Source organism: Macrobrachium nipponense, chromosome 28 (assembly GCF_015104395.2).
Source record: "Macrobrachium nipponense isolate FS-2020 chromosome 28, ASM1510439v2, whole genome shotgun sequence".
NCBI classification, from domain to species: domain Eukaryota; kingdom Metazoa; phylum Arthropoda; class Malacostraca; order Decapoda; family Palaemonidae; genus Macrobrachium; species Macrobrachium nipponense.
The window spans coordinates 21332761-21351441 of record NC_087217.1 but is presented as its reverse complement, the minus strand read 5'-3'; the positions used below and the strand labels follow the sequence as shown (position 1 = coordinate 21351441).

The 18681-nt window shown below is 46.4% G+C and overlaps 1 protein-coding gene across 1 annotated transcript in view; it reads right to left on the bottom strand.

The window, feature by feature from the left end:
• Nucleotides 1–17593, bottom strand: part of LOC135201558 (protein hobbit-like) — a 105206-nt gene extending 87613 nt beyond the window's left edge. Inside the window, 3 exon segments of the mRNA XM_064230563.1 lie at nucleotides 14521–14616; nucleotides 15438–15564; nucleotides 17438–17593. Coding sequence (XP_064086633.1) covers nucleotides 14521–14616; nucleotides 15438–15564; nucleotides 17438–17496 — 282 coding nt within the window. The 5' untranslated portion in view covers nucleotides 17497–17593.
• Nucleotides 17594–18681: the final 1088 nt, after the last annotated feature.

Below are 18681 nucleotides of genomic sequence, written 5' to 3'. Positions count from 1 at the left end.
ATCTCAAAAGTCCAAGAGACAAGTCTCCTCCGAGGAGGATCATTATTGCATACTTCCGTTGCTAACGAGTTCTCCCTCCTACATGTTTGATGAGTTTTTCTCGTTGCAGAAAGCTTCCCTATCCTTGCCCGAAGGAAGGGAAGGAGCTTGGAATTTAAAGAGATTCTGAGCTGAAATTGGTTGATTTCTAGCTCTTGAATGTATCTCTCTGAACCTTTTGGGAAGTAGTTGAGCACTTCTCGCGTTCCAAAGACTCTGTCAGTAAACGTTTAAACCTTTTCTTCTTCTGTAGATGACAATGTCACTACATTACCCGGACAACGAAACCTCTATCTAAAAGCGTTGATCCAGGAATAAAGGCTTTAGTTCTCTTGCCAAACATACTATGCTGGCCAGAACCCATCGCCGAGTCGTCATAGAATTTGATTCCAGATTCTAAAGCCCAAAATTTCACTTGTCCTTTTGATCGTTTAGGACCAAGAGAAACATTTGATTAGGAGCAGTTCCATCTTGTCGGAACACGGAATCTGAGGCCCAAATTAGGATCCCATTCTAAGTATAAGCTCTCTTACTCTTATCGTATAGAGGTATTGTATAAGATCCCGAAGATCTTAATTCTCTACTATCTCTAATATTCTTTGTCTAGACAGAATATATCTTTTCACTGTGTTCATTGATAGCATAAATTACCAAGGTGATTCTTCCCTCTGAAAGGAAGAAAACCATTATGTGGTTCACAGAGGTATGGGAAGAGGACAGTTTCCCTTTCTATCTAGCACGATCTGCAGCAACTCTATGTCTTTAACATATTTAAAGGAATTATCAAGCTTCCCTTGAAAAATCCTCTCATTCATATTTACTTCTGGTCAGTCTGCACGCAGACAGACTCAGAGTGAATAGGTTTTCAGGTCCAATATTTATAATAGATTCCGATCAAATCTCTTAGAAAAACCTTCCGACACATGCTGAAAGAAGAATGTGACTTCTGTGAATCCAACCTTTTATTGCCAAAATGATGCATTCATCTTCTTCCTTAGACGCCCATTTATTTTAATATGTGTTAAGAATAATATACAACGGGAGGGGAAAAAAAAAAAAAAAAAAAAAAAAAAAAAAAGACTAAAGTTTATTCCCCTATTTTAATTTAAAGATGGCGTATCTTGCTACCTCTCTTGTTCGAGGAAAAGGAAGCAATCTATAAGAAGGTCGTTCATCCTCTGCCTTGCGAAGATATCTGTGAATATTTTCCGCAGGGTCTGACAACTCTTTCCAATGAATGTTAAATCGTGCTCTGCCGAATTAAAATTCTTATAATCCTATCCACAATTGTGGTAACAGCATTCATCTAGGAAACTCTTGTAAGGATAGTAGGAACGCTGTAAGTTAACCACGGTGTGTGCATAAGGCTTAAGCGTATCGTTATCTTAAGGTGAATTTCCTACTACATTCTTTCCTCGCCGAGCAGAGAGATATCCTTAGCAAAACGAATACGATGTTATTCATGTTTGCCTAAAAAAATCCCCTCAATTCGTGGTTAAGTCCTGATTGTATGGGGAATATACGGTGAAGCATTCGATCCTTTAGGAGAGAAAGATGTAACCAACCGTTCACGGACCGAGAACCGGATGGTACTAGATTGGCTCACAATTACCAGCCGTGTCGTTCACTGCCTGGCTGCATTCATTCTGAGTTTGCCAGTTATCCCTTCAATGAATGGATATAATAAAATTATTCTCGAGTCTAAGAAAGCTCTCAAATAATGCAAATTTTAGGCAAAACAACCTTTGTTAAATACCGAGGCTGAATAGGTATTGTCGTAACAAACCTTTTAAGCGAAGTCTTTACTAGGAAAATCCTGTAAGGATATAGACAATTCCGTAGCGAACCAGAAAGGCAACTATGGTATGCGTATTATGACTTGTCATTCAGTAGTCATATACAGCAAGCCTTCTACGACACTCTTTCCTTTCCGACATGCAGAGAAAGAATAGAAATCTTACTCTCTTCGTTCATTTCGTCAATAATCCCGAATGAGTATTAGTCGAAAGATATTGCAAATGACAACCGAGGATCGAAGAGAATCTCTCCAGCTTTTATTATCTTGGAGATAAGTCCGTATTTTACGCCTTTCTTATCTGGAGAGCCTCTAATCAATGAATGAGAGCTCGTACGAATCTTGTTCAACTCCAACGATGCCCCTCTTTCTGTAAATGGTTGGTTGCAATCTATTTTAGAAGGAGGGGTATGATTTTAATATCCTCTTACTAATACTGAACTAATTCTCACAATTCTGCTCTATCTTCCATTCCTCAATTTGGGGCAAGATTGAGCAACCGGAACGGAGAGCGCTTCCTTTCGAAAGGTGAAGGGCTATTCGCAGTACCGACTCTAACCTGACAAGGGCTACGGCAGCCTGTGCTACATCTTGAGTCCCTGCCTGGAAAAAACCGAACTTGCTCTTGCCTTTATTGCATTAAGACGATCCTGACAAGGGCAACGGCCGCCTGCGCGACAAACTCCCGTCCCTATCAGGAGAAGCCTCGAATGTCTTTCACCCTTCGCCTGGAAGACTCTCGGCGGTTGTCAGGCTCTTCTTGTAGGAGAAAGTGTCTGGCGCTAAGCAGGAGTATCTTGCCTAGAATACTCCTGGCGCCTGGTAGGAGTATCACGTTCCGAATACTCCTGGCGCCTGGGAGGAGTATCGTGCTCGTCGGAATACTCCTGGTGCTTGGCAGGAGTATCTGCGTTTCGAATACTCCTGGCGCCTGGGAGGAGTATCGTGGATCAGAATACTCCTGGATCCTAGAAGACGTATCGCCCTTGGAAAGTTTTCTTGTTGGAAAGTTCCGAGCATCTGAAAGGCGATCCTCGCCTGGAAAGTTCTGTACTTCTGGAAGGTTATTCGAATCTGGAATCTTCCGCCTTCTGGAAGATCCTGTGTGCGGAAGGTTCCGATCTCTTGTATATTTGTTCTTGCTTAGAATTCGACAATACTTCCATTTTCGACATAGCCCTCCCTTTCTTCTGAATGAGAAGGACTTCCATTTCCGATAAAGATCCTGGTTCATAGTCTTTCAGGCGCTTTGCGCCCATATTCAGGCCCTTCAGGTGCTTTGCGCCTCGTTTCAGGCGCTTTGCGCCTTGTTTTCAGACGCTTTAGGCGCATTGAGCCTCGTTACCGGAGCTTCATGCCCAAGGAGCTAGAAGCTTAAAAGTTATATATAGTGTACTCACTAAAACGAGATCCATATAATTCATTCGATCAACAAATATTCTTTAATATCTAATTCGTTCTTCTCAGAATAGATATATTTTTTCATATACTTCTCCTTTCTCCGTCTCTTCTGAGGTTCCGATAGCCAGACGAGATTATCTTGCATCTCATTTAATCTACGCCGTTGAATGTTTACTCTTTATTCGTCAAGACGATAATTAAAAGGGGAAACACATTGAATTAGGATGCCTTTCCAATGGCTATCCCTGGCAGTCTGGACGTTCTACAGAACCTGCCGAGGGGACGCCTGAACGGTGGGGGTTCTCCATAACCTCCGTACGGCTTTCGACATTCCTTCTCCTCCGGGCCAGGGAGCTTGGAGAGGTCTAGGCCTGGGAGCGAGACAGAGCCGATCAGACGCACCCTCTATTGCAATGGGGAACCACTATAAGCACTTCTTACCTTATAATAGCTCGTATCTTGAGCCACATTCCTTTATCTTCAAATTGCAAATGAATTTGTAGTTTCTGTGAAGTAAGAAGGTGATGAGGAAACAACACTACTAGTACTGTTAATATTCTAACTGCTTGTCAGAACGAGGGCTATTTAAAGCTTCTACAGAAAGCATATCTAGTTTCTATGTTTTCTGACTTCCTCAAATAGGAAGTTACCTTCCTTATTTTCCTCAATCAAATTCTAACATTTATTACACTTTATCAATGAATAAATATATATTTCCCTTTCTTGCAAACTATTTGTAATTGTCTACCGAAAAAACTTCGGTAGTTAAACACATACTCTATTCTTCGAAACTTCGAAGTTAATTCATTAAAAAGTTATTAACAGTTTATCAAAAAGTTATTAAAAACGTATGCCAAACACCGATCCAGTACTTCCCTGTAAAGTCGGCCCAGAAGATCGATGGCGATGAAACACGAAAATCAAATCAGGAGGGAAAGCAAACATATGTTTACCACCTTCCCAGCGCAGAGAGAATCTGATTAGAAAACGGGGATAGTTCCTAGTCCTGCCCACCCAGCGGCAGGAGGTAGATCACCCTGACCTACCTGTAGCGTGTGCCGCGAAATTCGAATTTCTGTCGGGGACGACGGAGTCGATAGCTATGTATATATCTGACAGGTAAGTTGAATGTATGAAAATCTAGAAGCTAAGTAGGTGTTGTCTTAACAATCCCTTTAAGCGTAGTCCTTTCTAGGAAATTCCAGGAAGGATACTGGTAATTGAGTTGCTCTGCAAAGAAGTAACTACGGTATGTGTGATTTGCCGTATCGTATTCTCAAACAGCAGATACTCTACTACCTTCTTTCCCTGCCGAGGCAGATAGAGAAAGGAAAAATTTTTACTGTCTTCGTTCTTTTCGTTAATAGAATGATAGAAAGAGTATATATATCTCCTTAAGGAAGGAAGTTAATCCAGGAACTCTTTAAATCTTCGTGATTTCCTCATAAAATCGCGGAAGAGACAGAATTCCTGTTCATCTGTAGGGTTTACGGAAGGAAGTAGATATTTCCTATCCGCCATCATACCCAAACGTCGATGAGATTCTTATAAGAAAAACTCCCAAAGCTCTTGCCTCTTCATAAACGAGGGAAGAGCATGAATGAAGGAGAGAGTCCGCATTGAGGAGGAACTGCCCAAACACAGGAGTCCTTCTGAATAATGAAAAAAAAAAAAAAAAAAAAAAAAAAAAAAAAATGACAATTTGTCGAAAATTGCATTTTTCCTAACTATACAAACCTGAGGTCCTTTAACAATAGGAAGTAGCTAGCGGCAGCTGGAACGGTCGTAAGCTTCGAACAAGGGGAGAACGGTAGTTAACTGCTTGTCCGATCGTCGCGCGCCGCGCGACTGGGAGGTAAACAAATCACTTTTGCTTTTGGCCCATGCAAAATACGCAGAGTGAGGGGTGGCATGAGGAGGGACTTTATGTTAAAGGACCTCAGGTTTGTATAGTTAGGAAAAATGCAATTTTCGACAAATTGTCATTTGTTCGATACGTAATACAAACCATCGGTCCTTTAACAATAGGAAGACTCACTTCTTGGTTGGTGGGGGAATCTGAGTCTTTTGATGAACAGACTGGTGTTCGTCCATCCCTGGAATGCCTCCCTGGTCGTAAGAGCGAGGGAGGGATCCAAGCCTCTGTCCGATTTGATCGGGGGTGGTGCACCGCAGGATCAATGGTCAGACCTCTGGGCCGAGTACTAAAGAGAGAGGCAAGCGTATCTCTTCGTACCAGCATTGTAAGAACTTTTTCCTTACATGAGCAAATGTAAAGTAATGGGTTTGTCTCATGTTGGCCTCCACTTTCTCCCCCTTGTTGGAGAAAGTGGTGGATATTTACTCCTATCTCTAGTTAAAGAGATAGGATGGAGCTCTGTTGAATAGCTTACCTGCATCGGACTCCTATCCAGCAAGGTAACGACCGTATCCCTCTGCCCACAGGTAGAGGTAGAAAAAGATGGTGAAGAGAAGCCAGTCACTCTCTCATTCACGCATTCATTCTCCCAGTCATACCAGGAATCGATGCTGTTCTGCCTGCTCGGGTGTGTGGGTAAGCTTACACAACGTTGAGCAGCCACCACAGGTCCCAAGGAAAAAAGTATCCAAGGACTTGTGGGCAATATCCCGAAGGTAGAAGGACGTGAAGGTGGTCTGGTTGGCCAGACACCTGCCTTCAGGACCTGCGCCACGGAGAAGTTCTTACGGAACGCTAAGGAGGGTCCGATACCTCTGACTTCGTGGGCTCTCGGACGGAGCGTACGGATGTCGTCGCTACCATCAGCTTCGTACGCTCTCCTGATCACCTCACGTAGCCAGAAAGAAAGCTGTTCTTGGAGACTTCTTTCTTGTGACCCCAGTGCTAACGAAGAGGCGTCGACACTCAGGCCTGAGATGTCGAGTTCTCTTCAGATAGCGCCGTAGCGCCCTCACAGGACAAAGCAGCATCTCATCCGCATCGTTATCTGTAAAGTCCAGCAGGGAGGGGATCGTGAAAGACTCGAACCTGTCGTCAGGATCGACGGATTCTGGTCTTAGCTACGAAGTTCGGGACGAAATCGAGCGTCACAGATCCCCAGCCTCTGGTATGTTTTTAACATCATAAGAAAGGCCATGTAGTTCCCCTACTCTCTTCGCCGATGCCAGGGCCAGCAAGAAGAGGGTCTTGAGGGTCAGATCCCTGTCTGACGACTCTCGGAGTGGCTCGAACGGTGCTCGAGTCAGACTCCTAAGGACGAGAGTCACGTCCCACGCAGGGGGCCTGAGTTCCCTGGGTGGGCAAGACCTTTCGAAGCTCCTCATTAGCAAGGATATCTCGAACGAATTCGTGATGTCCAGTCCCCTCAGTTTTAGGACGAGAGCCAGAGCGGCTCTATATCCCTTAACTGTGGGTACTGAGAGGAGCTTCTCTCGGCGAAGAAACACGAGGAAATCCGCTACCTGCTGAAGAGTGGCTCTGAGAGGAGACAAACCCTGTCTACGACACCAACCACAGAAGACGGCCCACTTCCCCTGGTACACAGCTGCAGAGGACTGTCTGACGTGTCCAGCCATCTCTGTTGCTGCGCTACGAGAAAAGCCTCTCGTTCGCAAGAGATGGTGGATAACAGCCAGCCGTGAGTTGAAGGGACTGGACTGCGCGGTGGTACCGTTCTACGTGTGGCTGGGCTAGAAGGTTGTGCCAGTTGGGTAGCTCTCTCGGTGCGTCTGCAAGAAGAGCCAACAGGTCCGGATACCAAACGGCTTGAGGCCGGGGTTTGGGAGCCACCAGGATCATTCTGAGAATTGGGAGTGACCAGCGCGTCGATGATCACTTTCCGAATCAGACAGAAGGGAGGAAAGGCGTAAGCGAAGAGGTTGTCCCAGGGGTGTTGGAGAGCGTCCTCTGCAGCTGCCCATGGGTCCGGCACGGCCGAGAAGAAACACCTGGATCTTCCTGTTGTGCCGGGTGGGTGGCGAACAGGTCTACGACCGGTCGCCCCCACAGGTTGAAGAGCCTTTCCGCCACATCTTGGTGTAGAGACCAGTTCGGTCCCTATCACCTGATCCCGACGGCTGAGCTTGTCCGCTACTACATTCCTCTTGCCTGGAATGTAGCGTGCTGACAGCTCTATCGAGTGAGCCGTGGCCCACTCGTGCACCTGCACCGTCAACTGATGGAGCGGAAGAGACACTAGCCCCCCCTGCTTGTTGACATATGCCACTACTGTGGTGTTGTCGCACTCAAACACCACTGAGTGTGATTTCCACCAAGCGGTCCCGAAACTCTTGGAGAGCGTTGAAACGCCGCCTTGAGTTCCAGGGACATTGATGTGAAGGTGCTTCTCGTGATGGTCCCACACACCTGCAGTCAGCAACTCCTCCAGGTGTGCGCCCCATCCCTCGGTCGATGCGTCTGAGACAGAAGCATCTCCGGGGGGGGAGTGCGTATGGGCACTCCTCTTAAGAGGTTCTTGTCGTCGACCGCCACCAGGCTAGGTCCTGCCTCACCTTGTCCGTGATAGCCACGGGAAAGTAAGGAGGATCCTTGGCCTGAGACCCAAACTCTCCCTTAGCCTCCACTGGAGAGACCGCAGGTGAAGACGCCCCGTGAGGGACTAACTTCGCGAGTGACGACAGATGGCCGATCACGACTTGCCATTGCTGTGCTGCCTGTTATCCTGCCGCGACAGGAACCGGCGGGCTGCCTCCCTGAATTTGCTGATACGCAAGTCTGCGGAAAGACTTGCCCTGCTACCGTATCTATCAGCATACCCAGGTACTTCATCTTCTGCTTGGGTTTCGAGATCGGACTTCTCGTAGTTTATCACGATCCCCAGATCGCGCCAAAACTTGAGGAGTCGATCTCTGTCCTGTAGCAACTGCGAGCGGGAGCTCGCCAGGACCAGCCAATCGTCGAGATACATCAGAAGACGTATCCCGTTCGAATGGGCCCAAGCCGACACCAGAGTGAACACTCGCGTGAACACCTGTGGGGCGAGTTGAGAGACCGAAACAAAGTGCCCTGAATTGGTACACCGTCCCGTCGAAGATGAAGCGGAGTACTTTCTGGAGGACTGATGGATGGGTATTTGAAAATACGCTGCCTTCAAGTCCACCGAAAGCATGAAATCGTTCCTTTCCCTGATTGAGTCGAGCACTGAGCGTTGCCGAACTCCATCGTGAACCGCGTCGTGCGAACGAAGCGGTTCAGGGGGAGAGGAGGTCTATCACCGGGCGCCAGCCCCCCGATGCCTTCTCCACTAGGAAGAGGCGGCTGTAGAAGCCTGGTGACTGGTCCTCCACGATTTCTACAGCTCGTTTCGCCAGCATGGTCTTGATCTCCTGTCGAAGAGCGTTGTCCTTTGCTGATCCCCGGACATAGGTCTGTAGATGGACCGGTTTGGAGATGAGGGGGGGCCGAGACTCGAAGGGTAGTAGATATCCCCCCTCCCGAAGGACGTCTACTATCCAGTTCTCGGCGCCGTAGCGCTGCCAAAGTCGCCCAATGGCTCGCCAGGCACCCCCCACTTCCGGCAGCAGGTGAGGGGGAACGCCGTCTCCCTAGCGTTTCCCTCCTCGTTTCGACTTCTTCCCAACACCTCCTCGGGGAAAGGAGGGCTGGGAGGAGGGCTGGTTGCGGCCTCCTCTCGCAGAAGTCGAAACAACTGGAGTCTTCACACGGGGGGGGTTTGGACGGTGCAACCGTCTTCGCCGGCCGTGGAAGCGCTAGCCAAGCTCTTTGGTTTGGCCGCAGTTACTCGAGGTTGCCCAGAAACCTTCGAGACTGCCTGGTGAACTAAGCGGTCACTCTCGTCAGTGCGCCGCTGTTCCACCGCAGCGGTCCACCATCTCTCCAGGAAAGAGAGCTGGGGAACTCCTAAGAGGTCCATTTCTTAGCCCGAGTGCCGCCTCACGCCCAGCCCCCTTGGTCACTCGGGTAAGGACTGCGTCCCTACGCCGAAGAAGCCAAGTTCGGCCCACAGGTTAGCAGTCTGATGGGCGAGGTAAGAGATTGCTCTTCCTCCAGACTGGCACAGTCTCCTAAAAGAAGCGTCGTCTTCGAGAGCAGAAACTCCCGGAGCCGGCCGCTACCCTTGGATATTGTGAGGGACCGACAAATCCAACCAGGAAACTGCCTGGAATGCTGCCATAGCGGTAGATTCCAGGGCAAGTGCCTCCTGCTGCGAGAACCATAGGTTCTCCGACAGGAGCTGCTGCAGGGGACACACCTGGAGTCAGCCTCGCTAACTCCGGTGGGTTAACCTGTTTCGGCAGTATCGGGTCTTCTGATGGCACGTAGAAACGCCTCTGCCGCTGTAGAGGAGGAGGAAGCAGCTTAGAGGACCGTCCGGATTTTAGCGAGTCCTCCCGTCCTGAGACGAGATTCTCCACCTGATCCTCCAGGACTGAGTCCGCAAGCTCTGATCGTGGCAACCCCATCATCATTTTGGCTCCCTCTTGGGACCCCAAAATGACTCGAGCCGGGACGTGGGCTCCGATGGTGGGGTAGCGGCGATCCTTCCGCGAGGCCATTATGCAGACGCATCAGCTTAATGACTTCCGCGAAGTTCCTCTGTATCTCGGCGTCACAGCGTCTTGTGGAGTAGGACCGTCCAGTCCCTCCAACAAGAGCATATCCCTCGATACTCCTCCTTCAGAAGAGGAACAGCGACAGACCCCTGACGGTCGCCTCCAACTACTTGCGCGTACGTCCTGGTCGGTCCTAAGACCGTGCCTGAGCCGTACGGCGTCATAGCCGGGTCACGAGCGGCGCACCTCTCGTGATCGCTCCTTGGTACCTCGTCTCCTCCCGGTATAGCCCGAGGAGGTTGAAGGTATAGGAGAGGCAGACCTGACGCTCCCCCCACGCTCGCTGGCAGGACCAGCGTGCGTAGAGGGCTGCTGCCGATCGTCAACCCGCGGTGACGGTCTAGCAGTAGGCCTAGCGTCGCCGCTCCGCCTGGGGCGATTGGCTCGGCTGAGAACGTCGAGACCGCTCTCTAGCGTCAGGCGAGCTGCCGCTGGTCACCGTCTCCGCCCGGTCCCATCGGGAGCGGCGGACGGGTGACCTGCTAGGCTCCCTTTCGCGTCGAGACCGGCCAGCGTCCTCTCGCGCGTCAAACCGCTGGTACCAGCCGTGGCTGGTACCGGCGGCCGTGGGGACTCCTTCCTCGCCTCAACCCGTGGCCGGTCAGTGACCGTCACGTCAGCCGAGCAGCAACCGGTTTGGTCGCTGCGAGAGCGTCCACTGGCCTGGCGAGAGTCGTGTGCACGCTCTCGCCAGTCCTTCTGCTCCGTGCCGCTGTCTTGACGGCGAGCGAGCTCGGTCGGTCGTCGAAACTTTGGCTGGACGGTCCTCTTTAGAAGAGCGTCCACTCGGTGCTTCTCGCGAACGAGAAGCAGCCGAGACGGACCTGGTTTAGCGGCAGAACCACTAGCACCAGGTGAGGACGCACCAGCCGAGGCTGATGCACCTCTGGTCCCCGTCGACTTCTTCTTTGCAGAAGCGAACGCGACGGGCCCCGCACCCGAAGAACAGGAGGACCAGCAGAAGAGCTCCCCAGCTCGCCTGAGCGAGCCGGGCCCTTAGAAGATCCCGAAGGAGTCTTCTTAGGGGGGGAGGAGGCAACCTTCTTCTTCTTCGGCTGTTTGGCCTTAGAAGTCGAAGGGGAAGGAGAGGCAGCAGACGACGAAGAAAGACGATGAAGACGATGACGACACCTTCTTCCTCTTCCTCTTCTTCTTCGCCAGGCTCCGCAGGACAGACGTCAGGTCTTCCATCCAGGAGGGAGCCGGGGCAGTTGCCGAAGCAACAGGGCCCGACTGCACCTGTCCGGAAGGACCTGAGACTGTTACAGCAACACCAGCAGCGGGAACGGCAGGAACAGGTCCGGGAACAGCAGGAACAGCAGGAACATCTGAAAGGTAATGTGTACCTGAAAGGGAAAGAGTCGCTGGAGCGGCCACAGGTACGGCAGGCACGGCAGGTACTACGGGAGAGCCAGGCGTCCTGTCGACAGTCATCGTCATCCGTGGCACTGGCGGCAGGTCCAGGGGGTACTCTTGGGCAGCGGAAGTCCGGGGTCGGCAAAGGAAAAAATCCAGGTGGTGGTGGCATCGTCCTCTTTGGAACGGCGGCAATTGGTTTTTGTACTGCCACCGTGGGTGTCACCGACATTATATGAGGCGTATATACAAGATGTGGTGGCATCTCATACGCAGGGGTAGTTAATGTGGTCGTCGTGGTGGTCACCGCACCATGAGTGACCACGCCGCCACCCCGCCAACCGCTGTAGCAACCCCTGGATGCTGGGCACTCCCTGCAGTCCCAGCGACTCCCACACCCGTCCCAAGTCGTCCTTCGCTGCTGGCACACCTGCGGAAGCAACAGTCGGGTTAATAGGAGGGGCTTCCCCGCGCCTGGGGGGCGAAATACCCCCCCCAGAGCGGACAGAAGACCCCGAATACAACTGTACGTCCGGGTAGCGGGCGCCCTCCTCCACACTCGACGGATCGAGAGAGGAAAAGGACTCCGCACCCCCTACCCCCCCCCCCCCGCAGGGGAAGGCGCAAACCGTGGGGGCTGGCGGGAGGCAGGAAAGAGGACGAAGTGTCCGTCACCAAAGGAGCACTGGACTTTCCGATGACTTCTTGGCCGGCCTAAGTCTCTTCCTGCCCTCGTACACGCCACTGCGCCTCGGACCCAATTCATACAAACCATACATGGCTCGTTGCGAGAGCACTCTCGCCCTCGACAAACGAGAACAAACCTCGTGGGGGTCCACCTCCACAAAAGACCTGAACCCCCCACATTTACGTCCCTCCAGCCCGGGACACACTCTACGGGCGACTGGAGGGCGCGGTGAAATCTCAATCTCCTCTAATTCACTCATTGCACATCAATTGAATAGAGAAAAAAGTACTTACAATCACTCCTGATATACAGAAAGAGAAAACAAATACTCAAAGATGAAGCAAACGACAAGCGGGCAGAGCGATGGCGAACACGTCCTTCCCACACACGGCCGAAAGCAAAAGTGATTTGTTTACCTCCCAGTCGCGCGCGCGCGACGATCGGACAAGCAGTTAACTACCGTTCTCCCCTTGTTCGAAGCTTACGCCACGTTCCAGCTGCCGCTAGCTACTTCCTATTGTTTTAAAGGACCGATGGTTTGTATTACGTATCGGAACAAAAAGGCTTCTCTTAGTATCAGAATCCTTCTGACAAACGCGACGGCGTTGCTCAAGTTAAAAACTCAAAGAGAAGCCTCGCGACTGACCTCTCTCTCATAAGATTTGGAATATTCTGGCGCCTGGCTCCTTGCGCCTAGCGCCTGGATAGTTCCGCGCGCCTGGAATGTTCCGCACGCTAGAAAGGAGACTCGCCCCTGGAACGTTCGCTTGCGTGGAAGGTCCCGTGCGCCCTGATAGTTCCGAGCGCCTACTAGACCCCTTTTAGAAAGAGCCTCTTGCCCGGAAACGTTCAATGGAAGGATCGTTCTGATTGCCACTGTACTATAAGGCTCCTTGCTCTAGCCGTCTGTTTTTCTGGCGCAATTTGCGCCAGGCTGGCGCTTCGTCTCTTTGAAGGCGCCTTCCGCCAAGAAAAATTTTCTAGAACGCGGCTCGCGCTCAGTTGCTAGAACGCGGCTCGCGCTCAGTTGCTAGAACGCGGCTCGCGTTTGGTTGTAGGCACGCGGCTCGCGCTAGTCTGTTTTCTGGAACACGGCTCGCTGCTGGCTGTTGGAACGTGGGCTCACGCTGGCTTGGCTGGAACGCGGCTTCCTAAGTTCCTGGCTGGCTCTTGCTCAGTGTTCTCTTAGTTTTCAGAGACGCGCTAGATCATCAAAAACATATACATTCTTCGTCTTTTCGGATGTAAGATGAGAGACGCACTTTTTTAAGGATGCCCTTTCAATGGCTATCCTTGGCAGTCTGGGACGCTCTACAGAACCTGCCGAGGGGACGCCTGACCGGTGGGGATTCTCTGAAACCTCCTTACGGCTTTTGACATTCCTTCTCCCCTGGGCTTGGGAGCTTGAAAGAGGTCTAGGCCTGGGAACGAGACAGAGCCGATCAGACGCACCCTCCACTGCAATGGGGAACACTTAGTAATCACTTCTTACCTTTCATAGCTCGCATTTTGAGCCACAATCTTGTCTTGAAATTGCAATTATGAATTTGAAGTTTCTGCGAAGTAAGAAGGTGATGAGGATGCAACACTACTAGTACTGTTAATACTCTAATTGCTCGTTAGTACGAGTTTCCAAAAAACTTTTAAAAGAAACGTATCTAGTTACATGCTTTACTGACTCCCTAAAGTAGGAAGTCAGTATATTTCCTCAATCAATTCTAACACTTATTACACGTATTAATGAATAAATATTAATATTTCCCTTCTTGCAAACTATGTGAGTGTCTACCGAAAATTTCGGTAGTTACACGTCATATATTCTTCGAAATTTTCGAAGCCAAATTCATTAAAAAGTTAATAAAAGCGTATGCCGAACCAAAGACCCAGTACTTCCCTGCAAAAAACAGCCCAGAAGATCGATGGCGATGAAAAACGAAAATCAAGTCAGGAGGTAGCAACAACATATGTTGACACTACCGCGACAGAGAAAATCTGGTTCTAGAACGGGAATGGTTCCTATTCCTGCCACCCAGCGGCAGGGGGATAGATCACCTGACCTACCTGCAGCGTGTGCCGCGAAATTCGAATTTCTGTCGGACGTCAGAGACATAAGCTAAGTATATATCTGCCGGGGAAGTTGCATGTACAAAATACACAATTAATCATTTTCAAAGGCTGATTTTATATCAGGCATCTAACTTAACATCAATACCATAAGTTCTAGAATTTGTGCTTCAGCTGTATTCATTACCTAAACACACAAGGGAATGATTTGGCCACCAGGCACTCTGTGGGTCCCAGATATATGCTGGCTAATAAGGGAGTGTTCCTTAAGATTATGTGGCGTGCCTTATGTAAGCGGATGGGATCTGTATTGAACCAAACACAAAATAATCACAATAACAACTATCAAGAGATGGAAAATGAAAAGGCTAATCTGAAACTGAAGAACACTTGGCAAATCATCCATACATTTTACAACACAGACTCTAGGAGCACAGTGTGGTAAATGAGACAAGGAACATTTAGAAGTTAATCAGCGCTCAGCTGACCCAAGTATACTACCAGGTATTAGGGCAAAAGCAAAATAAGGAATGTTTATTGTGGAAACCTGAAAATTTACTTCACAAATGTTAAAAATTTATTAAAAATACTCTACACTACCTACCTCCTTTTCAATTCGAACATCATGAACCTTTAGTGCAAATATTTTTCTTTCTTCCTGATTAAAAAAGCTGCTTGTAGCACCAACTCGTTCTACTTTCTGAAATGTTAAAAAAGAAAGCAATATTAACCTTCTGCCCCAAACATGCTTCATTATATTTGTGAATATCACAAAATCAGCAATATCTAGAGGGTGGAGCTGGGGACTAGTGCTTTTAGATTGTCCCTTGGCCGCATTCTATTGCTCCTAGAAATTAGTAACGTATTGTTCAGTATGCATACATATGGAATGAAAAGAAGACATGAAAATTACTAAAACCCACAAAGCTCTCTCCAGATTGCCAAGATGAAGGGACTCCAGCTTCCAGAAATGCAGAAATGTGATGGTGGCATGTAATATTGAGGCCCACTGACCTCTATTATATTAGCAATAGTGATAATCCAGGGAGTCACAAAGTGTGAGGTTTTGTCATTTTCAGAGGTAAAACATATAAAAAAATACTAGATACATTTCACAAATTTTGGAAATTAAATTGATCCACAAAAAATGGAAACTTTCATAATAAATTCTCAACATAATCAAACTTTTCTTACACCCTACACAATAAATATCTGTGACAAATTTGTAAATACAATATGAATACAGTTTAATCCATTTTACAATGCAGTCAATAGCCTCTTGAACTGTGCATAACATTTCATTCCACTCACAATTCTAGGCATTTGGAATGCAAAAAAGTTACTTATTTCTAAGCAAAAAAGTTACTTATTTCTGTTTCAATTTCAAAATTAGCAGCAAACCTCAATGAATAAATCAGGTAACTCCAAATTAACTATACTGTTACATTTGCTAAAACTCAGAGGCAAGTATACTATTGTTAAAAGAAACAAACAGTTTAAAAAATTAAATAGCCAACTTACAATGCTTAAACCTGATTTCTTAACGAGGACATCCTCAAAACTCAGACGTAAGATTGATATTCTCCCAAACTTTATTTCTGTTTGGTACTTAGCAACAATCAACCAAGACAGCAACCTAGGAATTCCTCTGCAATGGAAAAAATAAAGAAAGAAAATATAACGATATCTAAATATACAAAGTTCAGTTCATTCAAAAATGTTGTTTAAGTTAGAAAGAACAAATTACAGATATTGATACTAGACTATACCTGTAGTCTTTACAGAGAGTGTAGTTTTAAGAAATCAAATTCATATGCTCGGATGCTTTTAAATCATGATTATTAGGTCCAAATTTATATGATAACAAGCTCATAGGATGCCAGCTACAAGAGGGCCATCTATCAGCACTTTACTCTAGAACAATCCTAGACCTTTGAGTGAATGAATATACACCATAAACATCTAAGATATAAATGGAGTATAATCATTTGAGATCTATCCAGGGAAAAGGTCAAACTTGAAATTTTAATAAACCCTCTCATCTACTTTGTTGCCTGGTTTTTCATGATGATACATATTCTTGGAAAGCATATTAGGTTGTTAGATTGAAGTTATCTGAATATCACTAAAAATAAGTTCTAATTTTAATGTTTTTTATATATCTTACAGGAGTACGAAAGCAATTCATATTCATACACTAATTATAAATATTTTACCTTACTTTTAAATAAGGGGCTCCAGTTAACCAAGTAGCTTGATGCAAGCCTGGCCAAGGATAAGTTATTTGTACTCAATACCAAGAAATCAATGGTCAAAAGAGAGCTAAGAGAAGAGGCCAAGATATCATACTAAATACGGCTGACCTCAGGGAGTTGGCAATGAGGATATAGTATCCTAACTTAACCATCTGTAACCAAACACCTAGCAGATGGGGCACTGGGGAGGTGGGAAGGGCATGGCCTGCAATTGAACAGAAAATTTGGCAATGGCAACTAGAAAAAAAATTGTAACCTAGTCCTCTTTAAACCAACTTAACCCAAGGTGTTGAGTTGTGTGTACCTATTTGTGTGGAGCCTGCATTATCAAGAAACAATTTAAAGGACGCTGACTCCTCACTAGCCCTAGGCCTACCTAGCATGATTTCCAATCTCCAGAAATCATACTTTACCTACTGGATTTTTTAACCCGCAACACACTATTCAAATTGACAAAGGTATCTGTTTGTTCTTTTTTGACATAGGGCCAAGGTTTTTCATGTACAGTGAAGGTCATTTGTAAAATACATATATGTAGTATATACAATCTGCAGTGACCACAGGTGTATATACTATCTAGGTACTTGCAAATTGTTCACTTTTCCTTGTGTCTTCTTAAAAATTAAATAAAAATTTAGTAGCCCCTATTCATTTCAAACTTTTATGACTTCCATAAGAAGTGGAATTGTTTACAATTTTTCATCTCCACTAGCTAGGTACCTACTAAACATCTCTAACTATAGGGTAGGTAGGTTTAAGCCTACAATAATTTAACATTTGTCTTCCAATTAAAACCTACCTAGTATTTTAGAGTTGTTAGCAATGGGTTAAGAATACTTTTACAGTGTGAAAATATATAAACTCCTTGGCAATGTGGAATTCAATATCACCAGGTTGAATTGCCTACTACTACCTAGGTACCCTATACCCTACTAGGTAACCGCCAGGTCATTTTGGTTTTCTTTCCCCTAGCTAAGAATGAAGAGATCCAAGTCGTTAATAGCCTAAGCACTATTGACGCCAATTTTTTTAATAATACTAGCCTTGAATAATTGATAGTTAATTATGACATAAGCTATCCAAAGACTACGGCACGCAAAAGTTGTAGCTAGTACTAGCTAACTCCCATACCTACGACAATCTACCTAAGGTAGCTACCTCATGAAGGCCAAGTTAGTCCACCTCAATAAGTTGGGTTAAATCTACCCTAAACCTGGCTAAAATTAGTTTGATGTGAAGCCATACAACACAATATCATTATCTTACCGTGTGATAATATAGTAAACAATCACAATAATAATAAGAAGAGCTTGAAAGGAAACCATCTTTACAATATCACATTTTGGGGCGTTGTTGCTCTCGGTTTCTATCACATCAGCTGATAGTTTGTTGACATTATTTTTACGCTAAAGCGCTTACTAATTGTAACATCTAGTGCTAACTCTATCCACGCAGTTCTCAGTAACAGAGAAACGTCCTTAAATATTGTGTAAATTACGATTCTGAAGAACAAAAAAAAATTACGTTTTTTAAAATTTATTGATATAATTATATGAATCTCCAGAAATAAGTGACTAAGTACACTGGATGTGACGACATTTAGATCGTTATGATGCTAATAATAGCATAGTTAGCAGCATAAAATTTTAAAGTTTTTCTCCGCCAAGGCTATCGCACAACTTATTGTTTGTTTTACGTCAAATTTTTCTCGTACATCGTAACAATTGCCCCAGTGGTGAGCGAAATATTATTCTACACTTAAAACCGAAATAGGTACTATTGAAACAGGCTAGTTTTAGCTATTCATTGAAACCTTGGATTTCATAAGGGTGGGGAAGTAAGGAATTTCCAGTGAGGGAGGAGTCGATGAATCACTAACGATGTTGCGAATTTCAACGTTGACGTAAAAATTTTTATGATAGTATCGAATCACAGATGGCCTTGATATAGAAAGACGGACTGTAAAGGTAAAACCGATTATTGTTGTACCTAAAATTAGAAAACAACATTCATCGCCCTAAAATGTGAAGGATCATTTAGCCGTTTGTCCACAGAGAGGCTAGCAAGCAACGTTAAATTTCACCATTGCAGATATACGCAGCCTAAAATAATGATTTCTCTTCAGTCTGCATGATCTAATGGTTAGCCAGGATTTTAGTGCCAAATTTATTGTAATACTGGGATGATATCCTCAGATTGCTCCAAAGCATTAATTAGTGTTGCTCTTTCGAGTTTATGTTGGATGCACAGAATCTGAAGGTTCACACCCATCCCTAATTGCCTGCTTAAAATTCGCGGTTTAAAATAAAAATGAGAATTATCACTTAAGATTGCCCGACTAAAATAGGGTCCTGGGTTTTCTGTTGGTTGGTACCTATATATACTTCTGGAAGTTTGCGATCTTTTACCCTAACGTGCTGGCATAAGGCCCAATTAAGAAAGTGACAGTTAGCCCATTAAGTTAAAATGAAAAAAGTCGAATGTAGTTTTGTATATCCAAAATTGTATCT